Source organism: Syngnathoides biaculeatus, chromosome 15 (assembly GCF_019802595.1).
Source record: "Syngnathoides biaculeatus isolate LvHL_M chromosome 15, ASM1980259v1, whole genome shotgun sequence".
In the NCBI taxonomy this organism is placed as follows: domain Eukaryota; kingdom Metazoa; phylum Chordata; class Actinopteri; order Syngnathiformes; family Syngnathidae; genus Syngnathoides; species Syngnathoides biaculeatus.
The window spans coordinates 22,405,537-22,417,788 of NC_084654.1; the positions used below are offsets into that span (position 1 = coordinate 22,405,537).

Genomic DNA, 12,252 nt, shown 5'->3' on the forward strand with positions numbered 1-12,252 from the left:
TGGTGAGGCGTGCGCGCTTGTCATCGGTACCTGTGGGCCCATGGCCATTCCTCGAGGAGGATTCATCCGCATCGGACCGCCCATGTTGGGATGCCCTGGAACAAAAAACGCAAACGCTCGCGTTAATTCCGCATATGGCTCGTCCCAAAGTCTTATCGACGCACGCGACAGACTAGCTAGGCCGCGTCGTAATCCCATTAGTTCAAACCCCGTGGCCGTAATCTCCAGATAGAATCTCCTCGGCGCTCTGCTGTCCTGGGCCGGACTCACGTCAAGTCCGCACCGGGTGCCAAAAGTCACAACGTTGTGTACTAGTCCATATGACTGAATATTTGTTATTCATTATAAAGATCTATATTTTTTATATCTATTTTTTCCTACTTTACTGTTTAAAAAAATTCGATTTTACAATTAACATTAGTCTTTTCTCCCATTTTAGAGGAAAAAAGATTTACAAAATCTTCTCCTTGTATGTGAACGGGTTCATGATTTTTTTTAATGAGGCCTTTTCATAATTTTGTCCTTTTTCAAAACAGTTTCAAAAATGTGTGTCGTAATTCCCTTCACTGTGCTCCCTCTCATATTTACGGTAAATTTCCATTAAAAACCCATATATTAAATTATATATATAATAGTATTTTCTTTCCTTTCACTTTATTATTTGACTTTTTAAACATATAATTTTATGTGATGGCATTTTTGAAATTTATTTTATTCTTCATACATTTCAGTTTAATTTTTTGTATTTATTTATTTATTAGAAATATTTATTTTTATATATTTTTTATTATTTGTTTCATTTTTCACATTAGTATTTTTGTCTAATTGTATTTCTTGTATGCATGCAAATATGGTTTATTCGTTATATTTTCACCCAATCTATTCTTTATATAACAGCTTTTTCCATACATCTTATTTTTCCAATAAGGAAAAGTTAACAATTGGCTCAAAAAATAAATAAAAAGTAACATAGAACTCCAAAGTTGTAGATGACACCAATATATCCTATATTAGGCTTCCTCCTATATTTTATAACATAGAATTTGCACATGTAGTACAAAACAATGGGGATCCAATAACCGATCCATCCATTTTCCTTTGCTGCTTATCCTCACGAGGGTTGCGGGGCGTGCTGGAGCTGTCAACGGGCAGTAGGCGGGGCACACCCTGAACTGGTTTCCAGCCAATCGCAGCAGACATAGACATTCCCACCTAAGTGCAATTTAGAGTGTCCAGTTCATGTTGCATGTTTTTGGGATGTGGGAGGAAACCGGACTACCCGGAAAAAAACCACCCAGGCACGGGGAGTACGTGCAAACTCCACACAGGCGGGGCCGGGATCGAACCCGGGGTCCTCAAAACTGTGAGGCCGGCGCTTTACCAGCTGATCCACCATCATCATCCAATAATATTTTTTTTCACATGTCATGACAATCATATTTTTGGAAACCGCCATACCTTGCGGCCGTGTTGGGTCCAAACTGTTTGGCAAAAGAGGCTGCGATCCTGGGATTCCACCTGGGGGCTGAGCGGAACATGCATACGCACGTCCACAAAAACACACACACACACACAGACAGACAAAATATGATTGATAAGTGCGATCAACTACCAGTTGAATCAGAAGAGGTGGGGGGGGTTGCTTTGTACCTGATTTGGCATTCGGAGGGTGGGACGCGGTCCACCGGGGTACCGGGGCGACATGAAAGGCTGAAAAAATAAATAAATAGAAAAAGCGTCAGACTCGGGTTAAACGTCAGCGCCGAGGACACACACATGAGGCGGATGACGCGCAGGGACACACGTTTCCCCCGGGAGCCGACTCGGCCTGCGGTCACGCTGGTTAGACGCGCGCTACGGTCGGGGCCGACAACAACACGAGCGAACTTCGGGGGTTGGGGGGTTCGGGCGTGTTTCCACTCGGGGGAATCCAGAAACCGCGAGAACGAGGATCCGGATTCGCGCTAAGAGATGGCAACCTCGCCGGCGAAACCCGAACTCTGATTGTTCCATTTAGGAGCACGACTGAAGTGAGGATGTGAGCACATGCTCGGGCCCTTGTTTTATTCATAAGCTGCTAGAAAAAGCAAGCAGAGGGGTGGGGGGCGCATATGTGTGTGTGTGTGTGTGTATGCGGTAAGAGCAGCGGGGCGGAGAAGTGCACAACCCCCCCGCGAGCAGCTCCGGGGGAGGGGCAGGGAGTGAATAATTCATCCCGCATAGGGACACCCGATGCCGGGCTACGACGAGGGGCACGGCCGGCCGCTTCCCGGATGTTCTGACGCCGACCGGAGCGGGCCGGGATTACGGTTCTCAAACCGGAACGGGACTGACTGGCCTGGAGGGGCGCTGAGGAAGAACGGGTTTTAAAAGGAAGCCTGACCGGGGGGAGGTGGGGGCTCGCGTTTGGGTGGGCTTTGAGAGGGAGATGAAAGGAAGGAAGGGGTGGCTGGAGAGTGAGTATTTTGCCTCTTACCTGGCCGTGGGGTCCCATCATGGGGTTGCTTGGGTTGTGTGTGGGGGGCTGTGCGTGGGGGGACTGCTGAGAGCCAGGCGGTCCCTTTAAGAAAGAAGAGGGTGGGAGTCGGGGGTTACACCTGAAGGAAGCGCTCCTTCGTCATCACGGGAGGAGGATGAAGAGTTTGTGAAATTCGCGGCTACTTCTCGAGATGCATGGGCTTGATCAAGGGCGGTAGGTACACAGAGAGTTTGATGCTAGCGCCGCGCTAACGCTAACAGAAAAGTTAAGTTTAAAAAGAAAAAAAAAAAAAAAAACAACATACCGGTAAAAATTACTGAGACGCGGCGCTAACAGGGCCCGACCGCTAAAAGTCACTTCCTCGGCACATATATTCCACCGGTCTCACTTGTACCTTTTCCACTCGAGCGCCCCCTTGTGGCCGTCAGAAAAAAATGCACAAATTAGCCGCATCGCTAAAAAAAAAAAAACACAGAGATGCGACTGTAACACGCTAGCAGAGGGCAACAATGTCAAAAAAAAAAATGAGCCGCGACTATGCTAGCGCGAACAGGGCCGGCTAAAAAAAAAAAAAAAAAAAAAAACATTGTAAAAATCACGCCGACGCGGCAGTAACACGCTAGCGCAGCGCTAACAGGACCGGACTGGTAAAAACCACTTCCTGGGAAATTACGGTAGTTTCAATGGATGGTAATACACCATTTGGACAATGTTTGAAAAAAAAAAAACATACTTAATGACTCAACTAACTATTGCATTTCAGTTAAATACAATTGAACTTGAAATGTTAATATCAAATTCTGCAGCGTTTTAATTTGGTCATTCCTTGCATACCACTAGAGGGAGCCCCCACACCACCACAATGTGAAAGCATGGTAGCTATGGCGAACGCGGCCCAATTTTTTTTTTGCTTTCTCGAGTCCAAAATGGCGTCGCGCGAGATACGGGGTTGGGGGTTGGGTTGTAGACGGAGGGGGCTATTCGCCGGGCGCGTGGCTTCATCGCGGGGAAAATGGCTGCGACGTCGGGACCGAGTCCCCTCCCGACCGTGACCGGGAAACGCGTTTGCGGCAAACAAGCAAAGCTCCCTGTCACAATAAGTCCCTTCAACACAGTACACACACATATATACACACACATGCGGACCCTCCGTACACCCCCAATGATGTTATAAATAGCTCTGTCATGCCTCACTCTCTCACTCTTTGCTTATGCACTCCCGTTACCCCCCCCCCCCCCCCCCGCCGCCTTGCTTACGAGCACCCTAAACAACGGCGGGCGGGGCGGGCGAGCGCGAGTCCAGGTGGAGGTGATCTTTCACATTTCTCATCTCTCCGCCCCCCCGTCCCCAACCGGACCCCCCCGCCCGCTACCTTATCGCGCGTCGGCCAAATGCCAACGCCGTCCATCACGGCGCCGCGCGCGGTGTTCGAGCTGATTACGGCCGTGTAGCGGCGGCGGCGGCGGCGTGGCGATGCGAGCGGAGGCGGAGATGCGGGGATGGAGCAGTGGGAGAGGACACACACGCGCGTGAAGGAAGGAATGAACGGCGGAATGTGTTGCCCAACACGGATAGTTTTACATAGCTCGAAAAAAAATATTTAAAATATTAATTTTAATATTCCCCCTTTTGTAGATGGAACATGCTCATTGTTTTGGTTTTTTTTTGCGTTTTTGGGATTCATGACACCAAAAAATACCTTTGAAGAATTTTTTTTTTAAGTTTTTCTTTTCTTTTTTTTTTTTTTACTTGCATCAAAAAAAGCGTTATTATGACTTTGTAATCCTTTCAAAATAAAGTTCAACTGTTTGGAGAAAACGTTTGTATCGTTTCAGAAATAAAGTCAGAATGTTCAGACACAAAAATGAATATTATTTGCTTCCTCGTGCAGAATGCTATGTGAGGGTAATATGGCCTTTAAAAAAAAATACACATTTTAAGAAATGTTTTATTTTAATTTGTTTAAGGAAAAATAACGTGAAGTAAATAACTTTTTTCGTTCCCCTCCATCTAGTATGTATTTTATATATCCTGCATAACTATTACGTAATTTTCTGTGACAGCTTGCTTACACGACAGGAAAAATATTTTTTTATTATTATTATTTTATTTTATTTTTTACAGATAATGTCTCTTCCTCTTGGGAAAACAAATGTCTCGCATCATAATGTTGCAAGGAAAAAAGTTTGACAATGAAAAGAAGTTTGAAAACCAGCTTGTAATAAGGATGAATATAAGAACATATTTTACCAGCGTAAACGTTACAGGTGAAAAATGTGTAATAAAAATACATTTTTAACATTATGACAACCTTTTAGTATGATGGGAACAAAGTCACAATGTTCCGAGAATATCTGTAAAGGTACGACAACCATTGCACTCTTATGATAAAAATGCTGTAATGCTATGAGAAATCTGAATATTATGAATAAAATATTTCAATATTTTGAGAATGACATTGTATGGGAAAAATATATATTTTTAAAGAACAGTCATGACATTACAACGATAAACAAAACTGACAACTTTTCTCTTGCAACACATTGACGTGATTCTTTCTCATCAGTGTAGTGCTAAAATCATTTTTAAGATTATAGAGATTACGTTCGAGGTATGAGTGGCGGGACATGACAAAGACGTGATTGATTGATTGAGAGATCCGATCAATAAATTGGTGGCGGGTTGTCGTACCTGGAAAAAGCCCGGAGGCATGGGTCCGCCTGGCATGGCGTCGTTGGGGGGCATGTTGCCCATCACCGGGCTGGGCGCTGCTGCCGCGCTCTGGAAAAACAAACAAAAACTCAGCCAAAACATTTTTTTTTTTAAATATCAGAAACGGCAAGGGTGCGATGGCTGCCGATTGACTGTGGGGGGCAGCGTCTCCCTCCCTGTCCCAGCTTCTTCTGCCATATTAAGTTTAATGCTTCATTCAAAGTGTCTCTACAATCCTCACCTGAAGACACTCTAAATTGCCCCAAGGTGTGATTGCCTCTATGTGCCCTGCGATTGGCTGGCGACCAGCTCAGGGTGTGCCCCGCCTCCTGCCCGTTGACAGCTGGGATAGGCTCCAGCACTCCCCGCGACCCTCGTGAGGATAAGCAGTAAAGAAAATGGATGGAGGGATATTCACAATACAGCAACGGTGTCAAACTGAAGTCTTGGGGGCCAGAATCGGCCCGCCGCATGATTTTATGTGGCCCGCAGAGGCAAATTCTGAGTATTGACTTCCATGATTTTTGTTCAGATCTGTACCAAAATATCACATTGTCATATCATAAATGATCATGTTGAGATATTGCAAGCATGATTGTGTACCTGAGCATCAGCAATACTTTAAAAAAACAGGGTGCCACGCCTCCTGCCCGTCGACAGCTAGGATAATCGCCAGCACTCCCCGTGAACCTCGTGAGGATAAGCAGTAAAGAAAATGGATGGATGGATATTCACAATACAGCAATGGTGTCAAACCGAAGTCTTGGGGGCCAGATTCGGCTCGCCGCATGATTTTATGTGGCCCGCAGAGGCAAATTATGAGTATTAACTTCCATGATTTTTGTTCAGATCTGTACCAAAATATCACATTGTCATATCATAAATGATCATGTTGAGATATTGCAAGCGTGATTGTGTACCTGAGCATCAGGAATACTTTAAAAAATGTGGTATTTTATGTGGTATATTGGGAGTCTATGCCAAGTCTAGTAAACTTCATTTGTGTAGCCCTTATCCATCCATCCATCCATTTTCTTAGCCGCTTATCCTCACAAGGGTCGCGTGGAGCGCTTGAGCCTATCCCAGCTGTCAACGGGCAGGAGGCGGGGCACACCCTCAACTGGTCGCCAGCCAATCGCAGGGCACATCGAGACAAACAGCTGCACTCACAATCACACCTATGGGCAATTGAGAGGCTGCAATTAATGTTGCATGTTTTTGGGATGTGGGAGGAAACTGGAGTGCCCACCCGGAGAAAACCCACACAGGCACGGGGAGAACACGCAAACTCCACACAGACGGGTCCGGGATTGAACCCAGGACCTCAGAACTGCGAGGCCAACGCTCTCCAGCCGCCATAGCCCTTATTACTCACAATTTTTTTTTATTTTTGAATGATATTTATTAATCGCTTTCCAAACGGCTGCTCGTCGTGGCGTTGAGTCACCTGCCGGCACACAACGCTCATAACTCAACTTATCATATCACGACCGTATCGCAAAGCTCAATTTTCCCAGCCGCGACCCCTCGTCGACTCGTTTTAATCGCAGTCTATTCATTACGCGTTCGGTTTATTTTGGCCTCGTTGAAGCAAGCAAACGCGCCGACCGGGATTTAAACAAGTCGAACCGTTTACGCGCGTTACATTAGTTACACAGTAATATGATCTCAGTTGCAGCCGGCAGCACCCGAAGCAAACACGTCGGACATGCGTTGAAGGGCGACACCCGTCCATATTGCAGAAATATGCATTTTATAGCTATTGCTTTTTTTTTTTTTTTTTTTAAAGCCGATATATCTATATACGATATTAACGTCCTTGTATGCGTGCAAGGGAAGCCGCAGTGGCAACAACCCAACATGCTCACAAAGGCGCCGCTGTTGGCTACGACTCGCGCTCCGGACGCTCGCACGCACTCGCCAATGTCACATGCCGCCCGACCGGGTCACGCAGACGCCGCAATATCGACACTATTTTCTCTACAGTTCATACTCGCAATTTTACTATTGCAAGCATATTTGCTATTACTCGTTTGTAAGTGTTTTATGAAGTTGTAATGTGGTTAAAGTGTGTTGGGAGGGGTGAAAAAATGTATTCAAAAAAACATTCATGCAGTCTGTTATTTAGTGTATTTTTAACTTTTAGCATCGGGCTAAGGGATGAATTGAAATGTACTGTAATTTCCATTACGGTGGAATATATGCGCCGAGGAAGTGGCTTTTACCGGTCCGGCCACGTTAGCGCTGCGCTAGCGTGTCACTGCCATGTCTCAGTGATTTTTATCGGTAAGTTTTTTTGATTTTTTTTTTTAACCGCCCCTGTTAGCGCTAGCGTTAAACTCTCTGTGTACCGTCTTTCTTTGTAAATATCTCGTGATTCAATGTGGGCACTTGCGGCTTTTACGCATCTGCGGCCTATAAGCAGTGACTTTTTTCACACGCTTTCAACTCTGCGGTTTATGCGGTGATGCGGCTAATTTGTGCATTTTTTTCTAGCAGCCGCAAGGGGGCACTCGAGGGAAAAGGTAAAAGTAAGACCGGTGGAATATCTATGCCGAGGAAGTGACTTTTACCGGTCCGGCCCTGTTAGCCCTGCGCTACCGTGTTACTGCCGTGTTTCAGTGATTTTACCGGTATGTTTTTTTTTTTAACGGTCTTGTTAGCATTAGCATGGCCCTTTTTTTTTTTTTTTTTACATTATATTTTACATTTACATTGTTTTACATTGTTCAAATGGTGTACAACCATGAATTGAAACTACCGTAATTTCCGGCTAATTTGTGCATTTTTTCTGATGGCCGGAAGGGGGCATTCGACTTTTTTAACTGGCCCTGTTAGCGCGGCCGCGCCGGCATTAGTGTTAGCGCAGCAGCGCTAGCATTAGCATGAGCGTTAGCACGGCAGCGCTACCATTAAACTCTCTGTCTCTTTCTATAATATAATTAATATCTTGTGTTTCAATGTCATTTTCGATGTGGGGATTGCGGCTTTTACGCGACTGCGGCCTACGTATGTCCATCCATCCATTTTCTTTGCCGCTTATACTCACGAGGGTTGCGGGGAGTGCTGGAGCCTATCCAAGCTGTCAATGGGCAGCCTGAAATGGTTGCCAGCCAATCGCAGGGCACATCGAGACAAAAAACAGCCGCACTTACATTCACACCTACGGGCAATTTAGAGTGTCCAATTAATGTTGCATGTTTTTGGGATGTGGGAGGAAACCGGAGTGCCCACCCGGAGAAAACCCACACAGGCATGGGGAGAACATGCAAACTCCACACAGGCGGGTCCGGGATTGAACCAGCGACCTCAGAACTGTGAGACCAACGGTTTACCAGCTGATCCGCTGTACCAAATGGTATTTCCTTTACAAATGTACTGGATGAGGCTAATAACCAGGTGCGCTGCGCTCTGTAGGCCGGGAATTACTGTAAATGTGATTTTCATTTTTGGCTTCTCACGATCATGAAAAATATGATCAAAGAAAAAAAATCATCTGGACTCTTTTACAGGATTTCCGCGTCAAACACTTTTTCCTGCCACTTGATTTTTGACAAACGCTTTTTAAAAAAATACAAAAACGTGGCACAGCCGCAACTTTTTTTTTTTTTTTTTTTTTTGCTCATCACATTCGCGCAGACAAACTTGTTTTCCATTTCCTTTACGTCGGGGTGAACCATACAGACCCCAAATAAAGTGGAGATCTCGGGGGTGGGGGTGGAGCGGTAAGCGGGCGGGGGGGGGGGGGGGGGGGGGAGCCAAACGATTCAGCCCGGGAGTTAAATATGATATAACCGTATTCTTGTCCGCGCGTACGCTCGTGTTGAGAAACGCTTACATAAGCTTGCCGGAACAAACGCGCGCAAACACGCACACAAAAGAGTTGAATCACAAGCTTCTAAAGTGCTGCCTTTCAGTAGTGGGGGGCTGGGGAAGGGGGGGGGGGTTGTGTGTTCAAGACCCTGGGGAGGGGACAGCGGGCCGGTCAGTGACGTATTAACACACGCACACACAAACGCTGATCATCCACCACGACGGACGCGCTTCCAATCATTTGCCGGCGCACCGACGGACGTCCACGAGGAAGGAAAAAGAAAAGGAAGGAATATGAAAATCGCACACCAAAACACACCTCCCCCCATCTTTATGCTAATTCTCTGAGCAGGCCACAGAGTCCCTGGGGAGGCGGAGGGGTCGACTGCCTCTTTCCCTCCAACACCCCCCCCCACCCCCACATCCCTCAGTCCGGCGCATATTCTTCCAAGTGTGCGTGTGCCCCTAAAACCTGACGTCCCTATCGCACAATCCCCCCCCCCCACACACACACACACACACACACACCCACCACCGAGTAAGGGGCATCACAAGCTTGCAGAAGCTGTTGCCATGGAGACAGGTCCTATCTGCACTCTGTCCCCCTGGCATCCCCCGCTCCAGGAAGGAGAAATAACAAGAAGATGCAGAAGAAGAGAGCGAGAGAGAGAGAGAGAGGAGAGAGAGAGAGAGAGAGAGAGAGTTCAGATAAACACGCAAGGAGAAGAAGAAGAGAAGAAGAGGAATAGGAGCGGTACATTTGGCCACCATCAATCTCGATGCACGATACTAGTACAGACTATAAATAACATCAAGTAGTTCTTGTTCCAAAGTGGATTTCGCGAGAGTCTTTAATAAAAGCAACTATCCCCACAAGCGAGATCCACAGCGTCCCCTATATCCACTTTATAACGGACCTTTCCGACGGCGAGCTTAAGCTCCGCCCCCTCAGCCACGTCCCACAAGCAACAGAACATGTTTGAAGTCGATTCTCTATCGCGTATTCCAGATAATATTGCAGTTGCAGTGATACGCTAACAAAGTGAAAGTCGTTCTCCAGCAATGTATAAAGCCCTGATAATAATTTCGAACATACAAGCTTGTGTTTGTTGATATCCTCCAGATTTAGTTGTTCGCGCGCGCCTCCGCTAGCCTTAATCAATCGTAGACGCTGCGTCAACTGTGTTTCGGGATTTGGAAAATGAATCAACGAGGCATATCTTTCATCAGAATTGCCCGTTTCCCAAGCGCATCCGAGGACCGTTTCCTTCGTAACGTTAACTTTTCCGAGCGCACGCTACTGGCAACCGGCATTGCTCGTGGGACGATACGGCGGGAGGGGCGTGTCAAGACAATGCGGCTATCTGATTGGCTATTATCGTGACAGGTCGGAAATGTCCAACCAATTGTTCCCGTGTGTTGGATGTGTGCCTTAAAGGGGCGTGGCCTAGCGTGCGACACCCGGAGCCGGAGTCTGGTTGGCCAGTTAATCCGTTTGCGAACGCGCTAGCATTAAAGTACTTCCTTTTCGCTTCACTCAAGCCGCGGTGTAGCCGAACTTGCTTGTACCTCAAATTTTGCCTTGCGACACAAAACAAAAACGCAAAAAAAAGCAACAAACAACTCTTAAATGTATCACCGTATTTCCAATTTGGGGAAAATTCGTTTCAAATTAGAACAACTTGGAAGTCAAACCAGCACTTGTGTCATACATCACAAAATAGCACTGGGCACGCTAATAAGCAGATCTAAGGTACTACATATTTGCAGTAGCAGGGAATTACCACACTGAGAGAAAAAGTGCAAATGGCAACGTTGACTTGAAAGCAGCTTTTTAAAAGCTTGATGATGATGCAATTCTTTCGTTGAAGCATGTGGAAAAATTCACCAAAAACCCAAGGGACACACACACACACACACACACACACACACACACACAAAACGCCTGGGAATATTTGCGCAACTGCGAGTGTAAACTATATTTTGATGGCCTGCTTCCGTCGAGCTACACTGTAAAATGATTGAGTATATTTCATATCTGGACCAGCGACCGCTGACAAAGTGGGCAAATGAAAGAGGGTTTCACGTCGTACGACGATTCCTGCCGCCGTCTTAAAAATTGATAAAGCCGTGTCAGAACTGGTCCACGTGATCGCTGCACACGAGCAATAGATTAACATCCAAACAGCTCAATTATAAAAAATATAAAATAAAAACAAACTACCGGATTTTCCGAACGACGTAATTAGCTGTGTGCTCTGTGTAGCTTGTTTTTTCCCTTCATACAGAGGCCACGCCAGACCATAAGCAGCAAATATACACCGTGCATACTGGTACGTTTATGAAATGACCGATTCACGCAGAAAGACTTTGTAAATGTTTATTTTCCATAACTTGTTTCCAACCTGTGACAGTAACACGGGAGTAAAACGGCTCAAACATAAGACAAAACTGAGTTTTTATTCATCCTCCACCTGTTCGCTGATACCGCTAAAGTCATCGTCTTCAGTATCCGAGTTGAAGAAAACTCTGAAAAACTCGATCTCGAGTTACCCCTAAAGTTGTTCTGTTCTCCTCACGTCGTAGTCCAGGCTTTTAGTCCGTTGGTGATAGTAGACTAAAAGTAGATTCTTTGGCGCTCATTGAAAATCCACTGGCAGACCTCGTAAAAGGAAGACCGGCCAATTTTCGTGAAAGATTTTGAATTAAATTAAAAATATATATTTTCCGATCGTGCGTGTCATGTTACGCCCTGTTTTGAGAGCACCAAAAATTGGCGTCATCTTCTCCTACACACGCTAGAATTAGCTTCATCTTCTTCTATGCGCAATTGAGGTAGATTATTCTACTTCTTCATGCAATTCTTCTTCTTCTACACACGCTGAAAGTGTAGTCTTCTTCTTCAACACGTCGGAAGCATTTGTGCATGCAAAAATCCGAGTGCATTGTAGGGAACAGCCGCGTTTGAACCATTTAATTCAAACAAGTTTTTGTTGTACTGTTAAACTCATTCCCGCTGGTGCCAAAAAAAAAAAAAAAAAAAAAAAAACACCAATATTTTCCCCTCATCGTTACTATGCTGCAGGGTTCACAGTGCCTGAAAAAAGTAGTAGTAATAAGGTACTGTAATTTCCGGCCTACAACCTGCAACTTTTTTCACACGCTTTCAACCCTGCGGTTTTTGCAGTGATGCGGCGCCAGCATTAGCGCGGCACCAGCGTTAGCGCGGCGCCAGCGTTACTGCGGC

General features: G+C 45.9%; 1 protein-coding gene across 6 annotated transcripts in view; it reads right to left on the minus strand.

The window, feature by feature from the left end:
- The window catches only part of zgc:110158 (uncharacterized protein LOC553590 homolog), a 44,668-nt gene that overhangs the window by 7,217 nt on the left and 25,199 nt on the right, over positions 1-12,252 (minus strand). For 3 of the 6 annotated variants that reach the window (XM_061843378.1, XM_061843381.1, XM_061843379.1), the window contains exons 5-9: positions 5,172-5,261; positions 2,477-2,560; positions 1,651-1,710; positions 1,459-1,525; positions 31-95 (exon numbers count right to left, since the gene is read on the minus strand). In XM_061843378.1, the coding sequence (XP_061699362.1) occupies positions 31-95; positions 1,459-1,525; positions 1,651-1,710; positions 2,477-2,560; positions 5,172-5,261 (366 nt within the window). Of the gene's footprint in view, positions 1-2; positions 96-1,458; positions 1,526-1,650; positions 1,711-2,476; positions 2,561-5,171; positions 5,262-12,252 lie in introns of all 6 variants that reach the window. The other 3 variants (XM_061843382.1, XM_061843380.1, XM_061843383.1) reach the window with 2 other exon arrangements.